At 46.2% G+C, this 21714-nt stretch overlaps 1 protein-coding gene across 1 annotated transcript; it reads left to right on the top strand.

Annotated features, from left to right (window-relative positions):
* The first annotated feature begins 767 nt into the window (after window positions 1-767).
* TMEM200C (transmembrane protein 200C) lies at window positions 768-8358 on the top strand. Its single transcript, XM_032654463.1, has 2 exons — window positions 768-898; window positions 3782-8358. The coding sequence occupies exon 2, from the start codon at window positions 3880-3882 to the stop codon at window positions 5734-5736; it is 1857 nt and encodes a 618-aa protein (XP_032510354.1). The 5' UTR covers window positions 768-898; window positions 3782-3879; the 3' UTR covers window positions 5737-8358.
* The last annotated feature ends 13356 nt before the right edge of the window (window positions 8359-21714 follow it).

Raw genomic sequence — 21714 nt, 5'->3', positions numbered from 1 at the left:
CCCCTCGGATGCTGATGGGGAGCCCCTCCCGGAGCGGCGGCCCTTTCTCTGGGCCCCCTCCGGCCCGCTGCTCAGACAGGTTAGTTGGGAGAAAAAGAACAAAGCTCCCAGCCAGGGCAGGCAGCGGTCCCGGGGCACCCCGGGGGATGGGAGGGCCGAGGCCGAGGCGCCCAGCGCTCTGCCCTCCCCGCGCGCGCCCCCGGCCCGGGCCCCCTCCTCCGCCTCCCCTCGCGCCTCCCAGTCCTCGGGGAAGCGGTTCTTCCGAGGGGACGCGCGCCCGCGGGAGAAGAAGTGGTGGGAGCGGGGGGAGGCCGGCGGGGGGGCGGCGGCGGGGAGCCGGGGAGGAGGCGGGGGACGGGGGGGCGGGTGCGCCCCAGAGCTGCCGAGTCGGGCCGGGTACCGACTGCCATCCTGCAGCAATTTCCCTGTGTCATGGCTCCGGTCTCTTAGCAACAGCCGCGGGTCCGGCCGCCCCGAGCCGAGCGAGCCGCCGCCGCCGCCGCCGCCGCGGGCTCAACTCCACCCGGTGGAGCCCGGCGCGCCGCAGCCACACAAAGAGGCGCCGGGCCGGCCGGGAGCGCCGCGGGAGGGCACGGCGAGGGACCGGGGCGGCGGCGGCGGCGGCGGGGAGAGCGGCTCCAGGCAGGATGCAGGATGCGGAGGACCTGACACTTCTTGGAAACTCTTGGAAATGGCTCCCATCCCCGACACCGTAGGGGGCTGCGCACCCCGGGCGGGCACTCGCCCCTGCTGCGCTGCTGAGCCGCGCTCGGATGGAAGGCCCCGAGGCGCTGTCCCTGCGCTCCGCCGTCGGCTCGGGCTGAAAAAGTTTCTCCATGGTTCCTTTGTGTAGCCCGAGCGCCCGTTCTCTGGCTGCGAGCTGCCCCAGTCTTCCCGGGTAAGTGAGCGATATTGTTTGCTTACAATGCTGCCATTTTGAGCAATCCTGTCTGTCCCCGGCCCCCGAGCGGCCCCTCCCCAGCCCTCCTGCCCGAGCCCGGGTCCCCCGGGCGGGTGTTCGGGAGAGTAATTTTCCTGGGCGGGCTACACGGCATGCGCTGCCCAGATAAAAGCGAGTTCAGGATTGCCCTCACTTCGCTCCTGCCTGTTTTCTTTCCAGAGGCGGACTCCCAGCTGCTGCACTCATGTGACTCCAACATACATAAGCAGACCTAATAAGAAGGGCAAGGGGCTCGCTGCCCTGCCAGTGAGGGACCGGGGGTCGAAAACCTGGGTCGAGTCCCGGGCAGGGCAGGGCGCTCCCAGTCCTGTGGGCTCTGAGCCTCAGACACCGAGTGGGGCTTAATCCATCATGAGCCGGGAACTTGAATGTCTCTCTTGGAAGCGGTCGTATTTTTAGACATCCCTCCTTTGCTTCCCCATCCTCCATTCCTTAACCACCCAAAGACCAGCCCTAGGCAGTAAATTGCTAGGGCAGCCAAGCTCGAATGATAAGTTTGTTTTCCTTCGTTCTGTATGAAGAAAACCTCAAAGGTGGGTTTTCCGTGCCATCTGACCTTTATCAGTATTTCCCGTCAGATGGAAATACATAATAAAGGAGTTCAGGCTTCAGCAGAGCTGAAGGAATAATAAACTAGGGAGTTAATTACTAGCTGTTAAACTAATTTTAAAGATCTTCTGTAAGCGATTTGTTGAAACCCATTCCAGTCTTCCTTACACTCCACCCAGAGCCAAAGCTGCCTTGCTGAGGTGAAATACAGGTGTGGACCTTCCTCTCCCAAGACGTCCAGCACCCATATCAATGCCCAACAAAATGTTAGCCTTTCTCTCCTCTGGGAGAGCCACCTTGCCAACTGAGTCTGGGTTTGCTTCTAAAATGTCTGGCTTCCTCAATCCTTCTCAAAATCATCACAGGTCTTCAGATTATTACATTAAAGATGCTAGAGTCTAAGCAGTCTTTGTGTTACAACTACGTAATGAATGTGTTCATTTGGGGGTGGGAGGAAGGGATGGACAGTAAGCTACTCTGGTTTTGGGTTTTTTTTTTTTTTTTTTTTTCAATCTGTACTTACTGGTGCAGCTCCTTAAAAACAAAATTCAAAAGGTTTATAGATGTCTCTCTACTAACCCTCTGTAACCTACCTCATGTTTAACCCCTCTCTAACCCACCTGGCGTTCCTCCTTACTGAAAACCAACCAAGTTCGAGGAGATACTGATTTGCAAACATTAGAAATAGTTGATTACCATTTGATTTTCCACCAGTGGAGGAATGATCCTGCCTGAACTGGTATGATGGAGGTGAATCAAGGGCCAAAGCTCTACACCCAGGCACCAATTAAAAGCAAAATTCTACCGAAGTAATCCCACATTTCCAAAGGGTAATTTATTCTAAAACATTATTTTATAAAGGATATGATTCCCAAAGGCTTGTGAGTGATATCTAAGCCTTTCAATTTCATACAATGCCCTTAATTTTAACATCTCTATTATAGAAGGGAACACAACCAATGGAACAGAAAATGTGTTACTCTGGGGATCCAGTAGGATTGAAATTTTTAGAAGCTGACAGATATCCACAGAGATGCATCTGTGCATTTACCTACCCAAGCTTTATTATAAACAACTAAACTTCCTATAGGAGAATCCATTGACTGTTGCTGCCCTCCTTTCCTAAAAATGACCTCATAAGAAAAAGATGAAAACAGCTCTCACTTGGGGAAATGTCATTCTACAAATCGTTATTATGTAGACTGCCGTACCTAGTTAACTGCCTCCTCATTTGAATATTTGGATTGTTTAGAATGTGCTGTTGGCACAGTAATAAGGGGTCGGAACGCTATTATGGCAGAGTTTGTTTTTTAGTTTTTGTTTTGTTTTGGTTTTAGATTGGAATTTTCCCATATGAGAAAAAGATCTTTCTCTTGGAGATTCCGGGGGACTTCTCAAATTCCCTGATGAGATCTAGCACATGATACCTTTAAGGGAGTTCCTCTGAGGGAGGAGAGGAAGCCAGAAGGAAGAGCGCAGTTACATAACCAGTTACCTAAAACTAAATATTCCACCCCAAGAAGCTGTCCAGATGTTGCAAAAGAGAAATGAGGAAGCGGCTGTGGAGGAATCAGCTTGCCTCTAGCTGCAAGAACAGTGATGGCTGGGAGACCAGTTGGTGGAGGGATCCATGGTCAGAGCACTGACATAGTTCTCTACTGTTCTCCTAGCCATGAACTCTTTATTAGTTATCTCGGGTAAATAGTCCGTCTGCCAGGATATGACTTTTAATTCCCATCCAGTGAAATGATTTCCTTTTGTCTTTATAAATCAGTAACTTTTGTGACTGTTTTCGGGACTGTGGGCCCCACACTGACAGATCTCTGTGCTCCGTTAGAGACTTGGAACTCTGGGGCAGCTCCCTTGAGAAAGCCAGGAAAGCCCTCGCCCACTATCGCCGAGTCCCACATTTATTGATAGATTTTACTAATGGTCAGAACGCCGTTGGCTGTCAGGCAGGAGCGTTTGAAATGAGCACTGCTGGAATAGTACCTACAGAGTGAGTGGAGGATGCGGGGGTGGGGGGCGGGGAGAAGGAGGTGGACTCTCAAAGTGTTTTATCGTCTCTGATCAATTATTGCAACAGCGCTTCTCTTCCCTAATCCATTTCCCGCACACCCTGGTCTCTACCTAGGGCACTCCCGTTAGCGGGTAATGGCCCTGGGACGAGGGACACGCACGTGGTAGGACCCGGGAGCGAGACCATGGCAGCCCGTGGGATGTTGCTGCAGCCAGGCCTACACCCTCTGACTGTCTTCCTCTGCTTTGCAGTGGGAGGAGGTGGCGGAGCAGCTAGTGGGCAGCTGGTGCCCCCGCCCCAGCACAGGCCTCCGCCCCCAGGGGCTAGCCCCGCACTGCACCCGCTCGCCATGATCGCCACCGGCGGCCTGCTGAGGATTTCCGCCAGAAAGCAGGATCCCCTCCGCCCCCCGAGCCAAGTCCCCAAGCGCAGGCGGAAAGCCAAGAAGAGGCGCAAGAACGACGTGGTGGTGGTGAAAGGCAAGCTGAAGCTGTGCTCCGTCTCTGGGCTCATCGCCCTCTGCGGGATCCTGGTGCTGATGGTGGGCATAGCCTTGGCGGTGGTGGGCTACTGGCCCAAGGCCAACGGGACCAACAGGGAGGGGGGTAAGCAGCTGCCGCCCGCAGGCAGCGGCCACCGCGTCCCCACCATGACCAACAGCAGCAGCAGTGGCAGCAGAAACCGGTCCAGGAAGCACCCGGGGCCTCCGGAGGGTGTCACCGCCAGTTCCGTGGGCGCGCCCAGGAGTACGCCTCCAGCACGGTCCTCCGCGCCCTCTTCGTCCTCTCCTACGTCCGTGGGCTTCTTCTTCCGCATCTTCTCCAGCTACCTACACTCGGACAAGCTCAAGGTCTTTGGGCCCCTCATCATGGGCATCGGCATCTTTCTATTCATCTGCGCCAACGCAGTGCTCCATGAAAACCGGGACAAGAAGACCAAGATCATCAACCTGCGGGACCTCTACTCCACCGTCATCGACGTGCACAGCCTCCGCGCCAAAGACCTGGCAGCCGCCGCGACTGCGGCAGCCGCCGCCGCCTCCTCCTCGTCCTCCGCCCCCGCCTCGGCGCCCCCAGGGGCCGCACCGCTCAACGGCTTCCTCAGCTACGTGCAGTCGCGGGGCCTGGAGCTGAAGCCCGGAGGCTGCGGCGGCGCCGGGGACGCCTTCGGGGCGACGACGATGCTGGGCAGGGGTGCGTGGCCCCACCCAGCGGCGCTGGGCGGGGGCGGGGCCCGGGGCGCCGCGTCCCCCCGAGACCTGGCCTCGTCCCCGCGCCGCCCGCGGGAGCCCCAGAGCCTGGCGGAGGCCGTGTACAGCATCTACCGTGAGCGCTCCGGCGTGGCCGGCCGTCGCCGGGCCGCCGCCGCCACCGCGGCCGCCAGCAGCAGCAGCAGCCCGGCGCCCTGCAGTCCCCCCGAGAGCTGGGGACGCCAGAGCACCGCCAGCTCCCTCGTGGGCTCCTCGCTGAGCGCCTTCGCGCTGCTGCCCCTACCGGGGGACCGCGACGGGGATGGGGACGCAGCGGGCGCGAGCCGCGGCTGGCAGCGGCCGCCCGGGGAGCGCGGCTCCCGGGAGATCCCGCGGGGCGAGCTCGACCTGAGCTTGACCGACCTCCGCGGCGCCCGGGGCGGCGCGCGGTGGGCGCCCCGCGAGCCGGAGGAGCCGGCGGGCGCGGCGGCCGCGTGCGCCGCCAGGGGGCAGGGCGGCCGCCTGCCCAGGACCGGCAGGTACGCGGCCCTGCGACGCCGCAGCACCAGCGGGCTCCCGGACTACCGGGCGCCCTCATCCCCCGAGGCCCCGCCCGCCTCGCGCAGCGCGGACGTGGACTCGAGCGTCCCGGCCCCAGCTGCCTCCCCCGAGCCCCCGCTGCGGCGGAAGCGCTCGCCCCCCGCCGGGCCGGACTCGCCGAGCTCCCAGTCGGATGACCCGTCGTGCAGCAATAAGGGCTACATCCCGCTGCGGGAGGCCGGCACCTCCCTGGAGTCGGTGGGGGACCCGGTGGCTGGTGAAAGTCCATACGGTGATGCCGCCACCTCCCCGGGGGCGGAGCAGAGTCCCCCGGAGGGTCCTCGCCAGAAGCCCCCAGCGGGCGAGCCCCACCAGCGGGTGCAGAGGCAGTTTACAAACGAGGAGAAACTCTTCATGATTTCCCGATCTCACGCCCCAGCGGTCGAGGACGGAGAACTGGAAACTACGGGCATTTAGGGAAAGAGGAGGCGAGAAAAGAGTGAGAAAATGGGAGAAACGCCCGCTTGAAGCAGTGAGCTTAACAGTTCCCTCTGTCCTTGGGGATTTATCCGAGGAAATCGTCCACTACCCAAAGAGCTGCAGAATGTTAGCCTTGAATTGCGTTCACGAGAATCCTGTAGATAACTCCAAGCAATTTTTTTTTTTTAAAAAAGCAAACTAGTCTTATATGTCCGATGGTGATTGTTCTATGAAAACCAAATGTATTAAAAGGTCAGCAATCTAGTTCATGGATAAAATTCTCTGAATTTTCTTAGGATCAAAATAATATATTTTTGACAGTAACTGTGCACTTTACTCCAACTTTTTTTTTTGGATCCCTGATTTCCCTAACCTGTACTCTGCCGCTGGTTTTGTCCACAGCTGCTTGTGAACGACAAGCTTTTTGCCTCCTATGCTTTTGCGGAGCATAGAAGGGTCTATCTCAGTTCTCTGAGAACTGATATTACTAAATGAAGTAAAAGCCAAAAGCATGAGTTTGTCGGGAAAGAGCACTTTCCTCGCCCCACCCCACTCTGCTCATCCAGTTGCCCAAAGGCCTCTCTATTTTTGAAAAGGGAATTTACATTTTGCTACTAGGGCGTCTAATGGAGACCAGAGGGGGCCAGCACCTAGATGGACTGTTACATTCCTAAATTTACTATATCAAGTACACGATACTTTATGGAGTACTATCACACCTGTACTGAAAATAGCATTAACATGAAAAAAATCTTTTTTAATAAAACAAGTTTCCAAACATAATACTCCCTCGTTTTGCCTTGGAACTAATACTTCTACCACACATAAAACATTAGGCAGTTGAGCTGGTAAATCTAAGATATTTTGCTATGATACTGCTACTGCGACTCTAGCTCTCTTCCCGCAAAGTGCTCAGCACCATCCTCACTCAATCAAGTTCCATCATATTTTTATCTTTTAAATATAGGGTAGAATTGAACATTTGGGAGTGTGTCTTTCAAAGAGAATGAAACATTAAATAAACAGTAATTTTCTACAGTATTTCTAGTTTACCTCTAAGTATTAATTTACAGAGCATCAGGCTTAATGTTCTGCCGTCATCCTCTTGGAGTTGACCATTTGATTTTTTCTTTTAAGTTCATGATCTTGAATCTGTGGCCTACATAGGCTAGCAGGTGATGTTTTAATAATGTGGTAGATTGTTTGTGCTTGACTTTACTGAAAGTCAATTAGTTAATTTTCAAGACCAGTAGACAAACAGTAATTAATGTACCGTTCTGATGCCCTCTTCCGTGGAGTGTGAGCTGAGCATCTTGGGAACGGTATGGCTTTTTTTCACCTACTCGGTTACAAGTTCTATAGTTACGCACAGCTCAGGCTATCATTGCAGGAAGTTAAAATACTGATTTTCAAGGAAAACCTTGTCAAAGGTATGGTCATGTCGGCGCCCGTGAGTGAAACAGTGGGTCCAGCGGAAAGAGTACAGATTCATGAGTGAGGCTGGACCCCAGCTTTTGGCATTTGCTAGCTGTATAGCCTTGAACAAGTCACAAATGCTGAGTCTCAGTGATGCCATCTATAAAAGGAGAATTACTAGACAAACCTCATAGAGCTGTGAGAGGTGGGACAAGGGGTCCTGTGGACAGAGCCGGGTTGAGTGCTTGGCTCAGAGGAGTACTCAAAGACGGTAGTTATTGGAATTGTTACCATTATAACAGTGTCTGAATGCATGCTGGAGAAGAATGGGCCTTCCCTCCCCTTGAGCTCAAGAAATCCCGGGCTCAAATCTGGAATATCCACTTACTATCTGTGTAACCTTAGGCAAATCACTTAATCCCTCTGGGCCCCTGGTGGAGGATATAATCTCTCTGATTGCCTTCAGGTCTGAAAGCTTTACTTAAATTCAGGGTATTTGTTTTGTCCCGGATATAATCGTATCATATTTGTACATACAACTTTGCCAGATGAATATACTACTTCATAAACTACCATTAAGTGGCACATTCTGTGATCAATTTTTGAAGGACCTAATTTCTTCCCAGATTGAATTTGCATTAAGCTAATAACACACTTTAAAGCTGTGGATTAATTTATTTGGCTCTTCCATAGAGCAAAAGTGAGTTTCCTCTAAGAAGGGTGACAGGCGAGTATAATCGTACCTCCAGGTAGTGTTAAATTTCAAGTGTCAATTGTTTTATCACACTTACAAAAGTATTTCAAAATTTCCTAGTCTTTCTTCTCCATTACCTTGCATACTGGGTAATTTATATACTGAGAGAGTTTGATGAGTTGTCTAAAAGGGAAAATAGGTTCTAGTCCTCTAAAATGCTATTTCCAGTCCTTAGAAAATATACTATAAAACGTTTAGCAAATAATTAAGCCATTTCCTCTTAGTTTAACTAAGGGGCATGCAGAATATTTATATCACAAACTTTAGAAAATTCAGTCCAACCAATTGACTAGGCTTAACGACGCTGATTGCCTTGTTATATTAATCAGATTAAATAAAAACTTCTAGCTCGTATTGATCTGGACACAGGCCCTCTGAAATTAAGTAACTTCAGCAAACTAATTTAGCTCAGTATCAAGTCACATCTATCTTAACCATTAAGCAATTTAACTGGATTTTTTTTTCTTTTAAGCTGGAGGTAAAGAATGAGCCCAATTTTCCAAATCTTGGGAGGAGCTGGGCTGCCATCAGACCTCAGAAAGGAATCGTCTGCAGCTATGACCATAGTGATTCGCAATCCTTCCCTTTCATAGGAGCAGAGATCTTCTGCAATAGTAATGTCAAATGTTTACTTACTACTTTCTGTGGGCCAAGTTCTCTTCTGCCCGCTCTGGACATATGATCTCAGTGACTCCTCACTCAGTCCTCACTCAGTTCTATCGAGGTAGGATTATTATTATCCCCACTTTACAGAGAGAGACACTGAGATCAGAATGATGGAGTACTCGCCCAGCTTACACAGCTGGTGGATGGTGGAGCCAGGATTTACACAGTGTTGAGGATTATCTGTACCCACTGGCACATGCTGAGCTGAAGCTGGCGTTTCTGGAGACCATCGAAATATTTTCTACATTTTTAGCATCCTGCCTGATCCCTTTCCAGAAACCATTCTTGGAGATATCCGGAGGAATCAGAAGGCACAGCCGTTTAAAAGCTGGAGTTTGCACTTAAGCCTTCAGACTGGCATAAATGAGGCTTTTCAATGCGACTTTGCAGGGTTTGTTGAGGACATCTTAAAAGATCACGGAATCAGCCCCCCTCCTTCATAAATGAGGTTGCTAAGAATCAGAAAGATGAAATAATTTGTTCGAAGGCAAACAGCAGGGGCAGGACTAGAACGTTAAAATAATTGCAACAATTGGCACATGCATTGCCTCCACACCCTGGATTTCTATCATACTAGCTGGGTGACCATGGGCAAGCTACTCAATGTCTCTGTGTCTCCATTTCCTTCCTCATACAATGGGATTAATAGTGGTACCTACCCTTATAGAACTGGTGCAAAGATCAAATGAATTCACACCTGTGTCGAGTGCTTACAACGACCTTGGCACGTAGGAAGTGTTTTTAAAAGCTTTTAAAGTTTTAGTTAAAATAGAATCAACTGCTAAACAGAATAATTTCATATGGCCTTCCTATTTATTAACAAAATAATGTTAGGTTTGAAATCTAAAGAGTAAGGCAACACAGCATGGTGGCTGGAAGCCTGACTTGGGGGGTGGGGATTAGAACACTGGACCGGGGTTAAGTGGAGGTAATAAAGAGCATCTAACGCACAGAATTAATTATTAAAGTACATCAACTAATATACTTAAAGAACTCAGAACAACTCCTGGCACAAATAAACCTTCAGTAAATGTTAACTACTATTATTAAAGGCAAAATAGAGAAAGGTAATTAGTAGGCTAAATTTACAGCTCAGCTGTTAGGGACAACCCATAACTTACTGTACTGAAAAGTCTCTATAATTCAGGCATATGAGAAAGAAGAGAACTTAAGAAGTGAGGACTGAGGCCTCTGCAATGCCCCCAGTAGACCATGGAATGAAGGAGCGCTGGATGTGTGCTCTTCATGGTCTTGGCGTCAGAATGTTATATACAAGCAGTGAATACGCAAACCGGGTAACTTGGCTGTTTCTGGACATGATTATGGAGGCTGGTCACATCAGAAGGGCCAGGCTATCCCCCCTCTCCCCGCGCCCCCATGGTCCCAACCCCTTTCTGTGAGGGGAGCGGGCTGGGAGAAAGGCTGGATGAAGACTTAAAGTGACGAGCAGATGTGTTTGGATTTTAAAAATTGTCTCAACAAACGTTTTTTCTATGCTAGTTTTTCTGCAGTTTTGAAAAATTTTTTTGAGTTAGAGAACTGGAAAAAAGGAAAACCCTGCCAAGAACATTAAATTAGAACAAAGTATATGAATTTGTATTTTGATCAGAATACTATTTTTGCCAAGATATTATATATATGTGTGTGTATATATATACACACACACACATTTTATAGTCACATGAAGAATAGGACTGATCTTTGTGGAATTTGTTTTCTATAGACCCAGACTGTTTGTTTACTTATTTATTTTGGACTAAAAATCCAAAATAAATAAGTAAATTCAAAATTTGCGGTATGCGGGCCTCTCACTGTTGCGGCCTCTCCTGTTGCGGAGCACAGGCTCCGGACGTGCAGGCCCAGCGGCCATGGCTCACGGGCCCAGCCACTCCGCGGCATGTGGGATCCTCCCGGACCGGGGTACGAACCCGTGTCCCCTGCATCGGCAGGCCGACTCTCAACCACTGCGCCACCAGGGAAGCCCCAAAATTCACTTTTTGAATGACAGACTCTGAAAAGGATTCTGAGGCGCTTCTTTTTCCTGTCTCTCTCTAGGGAAATCATCTCCTAGGGTCTTTTCTTCAAAAGGAATGACTTTAGGTGGATATGAAAATTATATGTGATTTAAGTCACCACAAATTGAGGAGTCCATCTGCACTAACAACTTTAGTCAGCTACCTGCCACCTCCAGAGACCCGGGGAGCAACTTCTTTTGTGTGTTCTATTTCTCTCTGATGGCAGAAAAGCCCTGGTCGGATGGTGAGTCCCTCTAGGCACGAGCCACAGCAGGAGTTATAAATGGCCCCATCCTGGGAATTTAGGCTACACCCCTGAGCCAGGGTCCTTTCAGGTTTCTAGCATCTCAAATATATTTATTCAAGTTTAAACTGGCCCTGTAGGGCAAACAGGATGTTTGGCTGAACCATTACTAAAATAACAGGGTTTTTCCTGCTCATAATATTGCCGTCAAAAGACTAAAAAATGTTAAGCAGATTCACCTAGAGTATCGTAAAGCTTGTGCCTGACTCAGCACCTGTGCTGCTTTACCTGGCTTCCTCATCCCACACTGTGACTGAGACCTGCTAAGGGCGAGAAGGCTGGCTGTCAATCACAAGAGAGGAAACAAGGGGGCAGATCCCGATGTGGGAGAGCCAGCATCGTGCAAAAAAGACAAAAACCAAAAAGTTAGGCTAGGAAAACTTTTTGTTTCACACATGAGCACTTGGTTACTCTTGTCTGCAGATTATCTGTATGCCAAGGAGTGTTTCACAATGAAACATTATGGTAACTTTTATTCCTTAGAAAATATTATTTCAGCAAATGTATGGTGGAGTATATTTTCCAATATTTAAGAAATTCAGCATAACACTGTATCATTGACACGAATCTGCTTGGTACTAGGGATTGCCAAACGTCTGATAATGTTTAATAATGAAGAAGAGAAACTTCTCTGCACATTTACAAATTGATTTCATGTTGAGAAACTCAACTATCTTTAAACTATGTCTATACTTTCAAAGGGAGAAAGTACACAAGTTATTATAACTGGTCTATTACGTCCATCAAAGCAAGACAGGGCAAAAAACTACTTTGTCTCAGTGCAGGACTTTGGCCATTCCTTTGTGTTATGTGGTAACTGCCTTACTCCATTTTATACAGCTTATAACTTAAAAGAAAATAATTTCACCTGAAGGAATAAACAGCTTTAGCTGAAGCTGCTGCTGTTTGGGTAAAATACCTAATTCATTTTCAGATCAGTTCAGATTTTTAACTGAGGGTCAGGAGGCAGGCAGGCACCATGGTGCTAGGTGTGAGGAGTGAAGCTATGATGCAGACACAGTTCCAGACCATGGGGTTTGCGGTAGTACTGTTGATACAGGCACGTAACCAATCATTTCAGTACAATGTAAGAATTATGAGAGGTATCATGTGGACCCTACAGCTGAATCTTGAGAAATGAAGATGTCAGCTAGGTGCAAGAAGGTGGGAAAGGTGTGTCAAACAGTGGGACCAGCCTGAGCAACTTCATGGAGGGAAAACACCATTTAACGAGCTATACTGTCATAACACAATGTGTCTTTTTCCAAGACTCCCCACAATTGCAGACAGAGCGAGGTGCTTGTTTCAAAAAAATGAAAAACAACAAAACTGTCTATGGACAGATAGATAGATATCTCCTTTTATAACTAGTAGAAGCATTTTTGGAATCAAGATTAAAGTAATTTGGGCATTAAAGTACTTAAAATATATATTCTCTACCATTAGATATTTATTAGACATTTAATTATGCCCCATTTATAACTGACCTTGACAGGCAGGACTTTTTAGTTGTGAAGTATCAGTACATGGGAACTCACCGTATTCTCATTGGACCTAAGCTGTCTTTATGAGCAAGAATTACTTTTGCTGAATCATATATTGCTTTAAAATAACCATTTAGTTTAAATGTTCAAGTTCTGGAAATCATTTCTCTCGGTGTGGTATAAAGGGGATAAGACTGCGTGGGGAATCAGCCACGTGGAAGTGCTGTGCGTGTGCTTCCAGCATGGTGGGTAATGTCGTGTTGACCCACATGCTGTGAGGATTGGAAACAGCGTGAACTCGGGGCTATTTTATCAAGGCTGCAGGGCATTTTTCCAGAATCTAGACGTGATAAATGAATGCGTTTGTACATTAATTTGCAACATCATTTATATCAGAGCAAAGATCATTTATCTTTATTAATAAAGCATCCCATTCCTATTTTTTTTTTCACATCAGTGTTTATGGCAAAAGGAAAGATTATCTAAGGCCTAGTTGTCTCGGATGCAAATAAGAACGAGATAAGTCTGAGTATTCTTTACGGACTATAGCACCAAGACTATGCTTTTAAATTTCTAAGTAGCCAGTCATTTGGGGATAATCACTGAAACCAGATTCAGCCAGAATAATGGTTTGGCACTGTATAAATGCAGCCTAATACTTTATTTACACATAAAGCTGCAAACTAAAAGACAGAGGGAAAATCTACTTTTTTCAATACAAATATTCTAATAAAGTAAAAAAAAAAAGTATTATTCTCTTCCTTTGAATTTCGTACATTCTGATTTCTTCAAAATCTTTTTAGTGTGTAAACAGCCAAGGCAAAAATATAGTGTGTTCATTCTTTCTTCTAATCCATCAAAGTGAGAACTTTGCACAAGCACTTTCTATTACAGATCAAGTTCAACGGATATATTATCAACTGCAGTGTCATTATCCGAGCCACCAGATAAATCTTTCATAGAGATGTATTTATCGGTAAGAGATTTAAAATGTGGAAATACTGGTAGCTAAAGTGCTACAGTTAATTTGGCATGGTAAAAGATGTCAGGAAGAAAACAGAATTCTTGATAGAGCAAGAAAATTCGAAAGACTAATTTGGTGACCTAAATGCTGATCCTTCTGCTTATACAAGCACACATCTCAGTGTGTTTGGAGCACAAAATATTACTTCGGTGTTTGCACATTCGGTTGTACAATTTCTTCCATTTGTATTCCTAATTTCATTTCAGCTTTATTCCTCGGAACATTTCTTGATTTACCAGTCTTGCTTGGGATTATTACTATTTTAGAAAAAAAATGAAAGCATTTATAGTAACAGTCATAATAATAATTGTAATAGGCTTAAAGGAGCCCAAAGAGAAATCTGAGTACTTTACTAATAATATAGTAATTATTTGTGCCCAGTTTTTTATATCTTCTGAGAGAGTAAATTGAATGGTATCTTCTTGAAACATGTGCTACCAAAACACAATTAAAATGCATGTTTGCAATGTCCTCCTTTCGTAATCCCACGGACGTTGTACCCTAAAACCTTTCTTTTATTTTTATGATATATTCTAAGTCGAGATTTAGGGATGGATGCTTTCCAAGATTTCTTTTATTTATAAAGCAAATGAAAAAGAAATTTAATAATGCTATAACTGCTTGAAAAAAACTGCCATCTTTGATTAAGTCAATGGCAATTAAGCATAACACAAAGTGAACAGAGCATCTGGCTAGTCTGTAAGGATGAATCATCTTCAATGGAAGTACCAAATAATAGTAAAAAAAAAAAAAAAAGTAAATAAAATGGTATGAAAAGAAGAAACTTCTTTCAGGCATGATTAGAGCCATGAGTAAAAATAATCTAAGTTGATGTGTGGCGATTTCTAATGCAGCATAATTTTAGAAAATTATTTGGTGATTGTATAACTGTGACATGCCTGAAAAATGTTGATTAAACTGGTTTACACAATGGTTGAGAGGTATAATTATTTAGCCACGCTCCCACAGTCATTGGGAAAGCAATTGTAAGTTCCAATTCTAAAAGGCTGTTTTGGATTCTAAGCCCTGGAGCTGGTGGTTGAATGCAAAGCCGTTTCTATCCCTTGAAAATGATGAGGTCCTAGAAGTGTCACAGTCCTGTTTCATTCAACTCTGCTTTCATTTGCCCACGTTAGGAAGAACAACTTCAACAGCAATGCAGATTTGTACTTAAGTGCTTTCTCTCTTGCCCAGTATTGTTTAGCACACTTAATTCATGGAAGAAAGACAGTGATAAAATATGAAACAGGGTCTCAGAATAAATAATCCAGCCATTGTATCTTTTGACTGATAAGTATTCCATGCAGTCAGTCTTCACGGCAGAAGAAGGGAAGATGGTTGAGAAGATAAGCCAGAGGACCTCTTAAAATCTGGGGCATTTTTAATAATCTCCTGAAACTGATATGAGTGCCTGAGATTGATGTCCGGATCTTGGCCTGGAATTGTATCAATAGATTTGGGAATCAGTCTGTTGAAATGAACATTAGGACTGATGATAAAAATATCAAGTGGGAAGATTCCTAGGACTCTGAGTTGCAGAAGTGACAGAAGAATGGAGATCTCAGGGGTATTCACGTGGGCACCAGTGGTCCCAGTGCAACATGGAGCAAGGTCACTTTTGCAACTTACTGCATTACCTTGAGGTCTATGAACAAAAACAGCGTAGTAGGAAAACCTAGCTTCAGGCAGATAATAGTTCTTATGACACAGACTGCAACCTTAAGAAAATCACCGAATACCAAAACTCAATTTCTACATCATAGAATTCTGTCATAGCCCAGGCTTAGGAGAAAAGGTGCTTATGGCCACTTTGGATATTATATTTTGATTTTCCTATCAAGTAGCCTCTATTTTCATTATGCACTTCATAGTCAATATTATGAGCATAAGTGAAGGCCTGAATGTTTTAGAAGCTCTGGGCCTTGCCAAGTGGGCTTAATGAAACTAGAAAGAAGCCCTGAAAGTCAAACAAAACAAACAAATGTCAATTTTACAGGCACTGGAATTGATTTCATACCAAATTTGCATAATTAAATTAAAATAAAATAGGAATAATTCATTATGCAACTAAGTTGCTCCTTTTAAACAGACAGGATTTTTTTTTTTTCTTAGACTCTAATTAGGAAATTCAGAGATGGTCAAAATAATTTTGAAAGAGCTTATGTTTGTTCCAATGCCAGTTGGGGGCATTTTCAAGGGAAGATTTGCTAGGGAGAGTGTTTGAAGAACTCAAAGTATCACACCATAAACAGTCATTGGTGGAGTTCACACACTTGATGTGAACTTGCTTTTCTCTGGTTTAGTCTTCCTAGAACCAGTCAATGAACCTCTCAAATTTCAAGGTAGAATATAATGCTAAGCAAAACACAGCAATAGCAATGCAAATTTTATCTTATCATGCTATTTTACGCCTAGGGTAGTTCATTTAAATAGCATCATTAATTTTCACTTCAATTCTGGTTTTCCATAGACCGCAATAAAGGGTTCAAGGCTGGGTCTAATTGGCATAAACATGGTGGGAATTTTACCACTGTCAAAGGATGAATCATTTGATTTAGGTTAAAAACAATCTATCCTGCTTTATCCTTATTGAACACCTATGTTGATCCTTGTGAAATCTTCCCTGAACCATTTTGTGCTAGAATTGTCCTGGTGAGCAATTCCAAAACCATATTGAACAGAAGAGTCAGTCTTTAAAATTTATCGACACCCATTTTCAGACTGCTTTCTGTAAAATCACTTGCTCATGCTTTTATCCCTAGGTAACTCAGAGAGCTTCCCATTTTTTGTTTAGTGATCTACAATTTTAGATTTTTCTGCATCTTGCTCCCCCTACCGTTGAGTAGATATCCGTGCTCCCTAAAGTAAAAATCACTGCCAGGTTTCAAGATATTCTATGCTTTTTCTATAAAATGAATGCCCTCCCCGGCTGCCCCTCTCCCCTTGATCAAAATGTGAGGCAAGCTAGATAATAAACATTTCTTTCTATCATTACTATGCCCATCAATAGCATAAGCCCACTCTGTATTCTTTCTGAATTCTTTTATGCAGCTAGGCTCACATCCTGACAACGTGAACAGAAGTCCACTGCGAGGGTCCCTGCCAATTTTTCTTGACCTGTGGTACCAAGGCCGATCACATCTCCCACCACCATCCCTTTTATGTGTCCATTTATTCAGCAAATGTTTATCATAAACTTTCTAGTTTTCAGACCATGTATTTTAACAATGAAAATATGAAAAGGATGCACTTCTTGACCTTGGACTATCATACTCTAGTGGCAGACACTGATACGTATACATAAACAAATAATTTTAATGTGTGACAAGTGGAGAGGTGACATATCTATATATCTATATACCATAGTTGCTAAGAACACGCATTTCCAGCTCTGACCTAACCCCTGAAATTTTCTCACGTGCAGAACAGGATGACAACTGTACATCCCTCAGAAGGTTTTTGTGAGGAATAAATGATACACGGTATATAAGGCCCTGTGTCTGACACACAGTTGGTGATCAGTAAATGTCAGCTGTTATGACCGGTACTATAGTCATCAGCAGTCGTCTGGGTTTCCTGAAATGAGCACTCTTCTCCCACTCACGCCTCAAAATTCCTTCAGCTGGTTTGACACATCATTTTGAACTAGGCAGGGTTCCTGTGTACCAACACCCACGGGGTTCACCACCAAGTGTCTGGGGGTGGGCCTGGAGTTGCCGCTGTTCCCCCCCAGTCATCAGTCAGGAAGAGCTGGGCGTGGGATGGAGGAGAGCAAAGGCAACCTGGACCCCCAGCACCTCTGCGTCTGCTGTAACATCATCTCACCTTCCCAGGATAATGGCAGCTGCTTTGCTTCCTCCTTCTGCAAAGTGGTCTTTTGGCCAATTCCTAACTCAGAATTATACAGGGCAGTATATTCTGGAAAAAAAGATCCAACTTAACCTAGTTGACACAGGTGAGAAAACACCAGAGTCCATCTGTCCTCGACTTGCCATCTGATACGCGCCCCTCTGACCATATTTAACTTCTAGATGAAGACTTAAGGAAACCATGCTTCTGCCTAACATGATACAATCACGTCTCATATGACTGAAAATACTGAGCCCCCTAACATGCTGGTCCTGGTGAAATGGGTGCAACTGGCCACAGGCAAGACTGTTTAACCATTTGAAAAACAACGAACTCAAAAGTGAAGCCCATGCTTTGTTTAAAGATGAGGGCCAAAGTCTGCCTGGAGATCTTTCAATGTTAAACTATTTTTGGTCAACATATTCTCCTTGGTGCAGGGCCCTTGGGTTCTCCAAGTATTATAAGAGGCCTGTGGCTCTTGAGAAGCAAGTCTTAACCCCTTAAACAGCAGGCATCTATCTCAAAGATCTAACGTGACCCTTGATTTAGAAGGTTTACAGCTGGGGTGAATGACACCTGGGTACAGTAAACAACCCCTGAGGAGGTACAATAACAAACACCTGTCAGGTGATTTCAATAGCTCTCTGGGCCCTAGAACTTAAGGACCTAAATCAATACATTAACGAAAATGAAAATTTTAATTATATACACCAGAGCCTTTGAAAACCAAGTTTTGGAGAAACTTGCAGTTTTGGAGAAAAACAGAAGTGAGCAAATATTGCATGGACAGTACTGCAAACGTAGATTAGGGGATCATTCTAGGGACAAGGAAGCAGGTATATGAACTGACACGAAGAGTTGACGGGGGGTGAAGAGAAGAGAGAAAAAAAGGAAAAAGAGTTTGCAGCTTTCTAAAGGAAGTTCTTATTTGCTGTAACTATTTCCATAGCTGCTACATTTCCGCTGTGTTGTGACTATTTATGGATGTCAAAGAGTCTTTTTCATGGGTAGGTTCCAATTACAATCTGCCAGCAATTCATCAGGGCTGTGAAGGCAGCGCTGTAGCTGTGTTAGCGGCGTCACCTAACTCGAGCAACCTGGCTCCAGTTCCCCAAATCAGCTTCTTTTTCAACAACAAAGAAATCTGGGGAGCCCTTTATTTATAAGGCAAGCAGTGAAAGGGCTTCGCCGTGGGACGTGTGTCTTGACGGCATCTTCCTGGTGGTTTTCACCATTGGCCGCTCTGCATGTCCAGTTCCGTAAGCAGAAAGTTCTACCCCAATATTATGTTCCTTCTTTACTGAGCAAAGTAAATTTTCTGTGGAATATGAATTTCCTCTCAGCTTCTCACAGTTCAGTAATGCCTGGCAACATCAAAGAACCAAGATGACAAAATGGGATGCTTTCGGAACATAAAGATGCTGGGTCCTTCAGTCTCTTTCAAGAAATAATAGTGTCAGCAACACCTCTCAGGTGACATTAGCATCAGCACAAACAGCCCCACCGAGCTGGAAAAAAAGCTGGGTTGTTAAAGCGGGGGCATATATGCCATTTTCAAACCAGAAATGCATCCAGCATTTGGATGATATTAAGAGATATTAAGATATTTGGAGATATTAAGATTGCCTGTTATTTGGTAATGATTACTGCACCTCTGATATTTGAGGAAGGGAACAATAAAGAAGCAGCTAAAAATTACTCATTGCTTGGGAATAAACAATTGTTGAAATCATGAAGAGCTGCCATGAAAAGTACCATTCTACAAATATTACTCCCAACTGTGTGACTTAGGAATGTCACAGCTGGTGAATCTTTCTATTATGTGAACAAAAATGAACTCAAATCCTAGCAAATTGTAAAATGCTTCTTCCACTCCCATCCACACACTGAAACTCTTTTCCCTTCTCATTTGAAGAGGCCTCCACCAGCTTGTCGTGGCCTCATAGAGCCCAACAAAATCAGTGGATGTTGATTGTGGGAAACAGAAAAAAGGAAGGCAGGGAGGGAGGGAGGAAAAAAAAAGCTGATTGCTTTCTAATGCTTACAAGTGTCCGAAGTGATGATGCATTTCATACTGCTCAGCAGAGGGGCATACCTCTGCTGGTGAACTTATTCTGGCCAAGTGAGTTAGTCTCGATGGGGCTATTAATTTATACAGGCAGATCTGAGTCAGTGTTGTTCTGACAAAGTACGTGCTGATACCAAGAAACAGAAAATCCATCTTAGAAAAAGAAATCAACACCTGGAACAGATCAGTAGTTCTCTACTGGGGGGAGATTTTGCCTCCTTCCGGGGACATCTGGCAATGTCTGGGGATATTTCTGGTTGTCACAACTGGGCTGTGGGGATGCTACCGGCATCTAGTGGGTAGAGGTCAGGGATTCTGCTAAACGTCCTGTAATGCACAGGAAAGTCCTCTCTCCCCTGTTCCCCACCCCACTGAACAAAGAATTAATTGACTCAAAATGTTGATTAGTGCCTAGAACTAGAAATCCTGTGATATATTAAATATGGCCCCAGATGTTTTGCCACTTCTTCCATCAAGAGATGGAGTGCTTCCCACTGTGGCTGGCCTGGACCAATTGAAGACAGTGGAACTGATGTTCACATTCCAGAGCTGAGGTCCCAAGATGCCTTTTAGCTTACTCCTGTGCTCCCTGCGCCCATCTGCCAGGTCATCTCAGGCTGCTGCCCTGAGACCATCATGCCAGGAAGAAGCCCAAGATGAAAGATCAAGTAGATAGAAAGACCCATCTGTCCCAGCTGTACCCACGAGGTCAGCAGATGAGTCCCTACCACCCCACAGCATGGTGAGAAAGAAAAACTGGCTCTTTTGTGTCACTAAGGTCTGGCTGGTATGCCACGCAGCCATTGGTGACTAACTTGGGGATACGCGGAGCTTATTTTCTCCAGCATTCTCCGAGCGACGGTCCACCAGATCTTTACCAGAAACCTACCGGAAGTGGTCCTGGAGGGGACAGCAGCTAAAGCTACTGCTTCTTTGCCTTCAGTGATGAAACCAAACCAGTGAAATTCTGGGGAAAACACTCTTCACTAGTGAAAACATTCTAACCACCACTGGGCCCTGCTCTCTTTCCACTCAACTCAAGTCAGTATCAATCGGGGTATGTTGAGGGGAGAGAAGAGGATAGGAAAACAAATCACAGCGCAGAATCGAGAATCTCCACAAACCATTATGTGTTACATCCTTCCTGCATTCCATGGTTTTCTCTCTGGAAAACCCCAGGAGAGACTGACATTCTACTCGCGCACACCAGGAGAATGAGGGGACTGCAGGCCTCAGGACGTCCGTCCTCTGCGGTCACTCCCACCCAGGTAAACCATACACCCAGCAGGATGCCAAGGACCAGCCGCACGCGGCATGGAGGGGCTGGGACTGGAGAGGGGCAGGGCCAGTCTTCCGCACTCTGCAGGTAGAGGATTATGGCCCACTGTGGCTGACAGCACTCCCCTCTTCCCTCAACCTTACTTCTCTCCCTTTCCTGCTTCCTGGGCCGTTGGGTCCTGCTTGCCCCAAATCATGCAGCCAAGAAATCAGATTGCAGGGTTCCCTCCACCACAAGCTCCAGGCACTGTTCTCTGTAGAGAGAAGCAGGGCTTGTGGGGAGCTGTAGGTAAGCTGCTTCATCATGACATGAGCATCTTTTGGAGCTTGGGTCTGTGGTAGAACGAGGAAGCCTCAGCTTTGGGCAGAACTCACTACATGGTGCCTCTGCAGGAAGCAGCGTGGACTGTAGTCTGTGTGGAGCATCAGCCCCTCAGAGCCACCCCCACTCCCAGGAGACCTGGGAGTCTCGGTCTTTCCCGGAGCTGGGGAAGGGCCGGGAGAGGCAGGAAGGAGGCTCACTGCTGTGGAGCAGGGGCAGCTGGACTAGGTCTTGGAGGGAGTGAGAGCTACAGGCATATTTCCTCCCAATCCTTCCTGGCACCTGGGATCACGTGGCTTTTACTTTCCTTTCGCATCCGGGATTCGCCATACTGGCTACACACTGGAACTGCCTAGGAATTTTTTTTTTTTTTTAATGCTGATATCTGGACCCACCCCCAGAAAGTCTAACAGAAACTGCCGGGGACAGAATCCTGGCATCAGTAGCTCCTAATGTGCAGGTATTTGTTTGTTTGTTTTTTGGAGGGACGCTGCTATTCTTTCTTTCTTCTGGGTTGAGGCTCTCGCCTTCTTCAGCCCCTGGACAGCTCACCGTGGGCTCCACCCTCAAGTTAGCACGGGGTGGGGGACTCACAAGCATCAGCGCCCTCTGGTGTCAGTACACTGTACGGCTCCAAAGGAAAACATTTTATCACGCAGGTCATTGCCACTGAAGAAAAATTAGAAGATACAGATACACAGAAAAAAAATGCATAAATAACCTGCACGGCTCAATGTTAATGACTTGTGTATATATTCAAAGAATTTTTGATAGATTTTGTTCTTTACAAAAATG

The sequence above is a fragment of the Phocoena sinus genome, chromosome 14, assembly GCF_008692025.1.
Source record: "Phocoena sinus isolate mPhoSin1 chromosome 14, mPhoSin1.pri, whole genome shotgun sequence".
NCBI lineage: Eukaryota > Metazoa > Chordata > Mammalia > Artiodactyla > Phocoenidae > Phocoena > Phocoena sinus.
The sequence above is the reverse complement of the archived record's forward strand: the minus strand, read 5'-3'. Positions and strand labels throughout refer to the sequence as shown.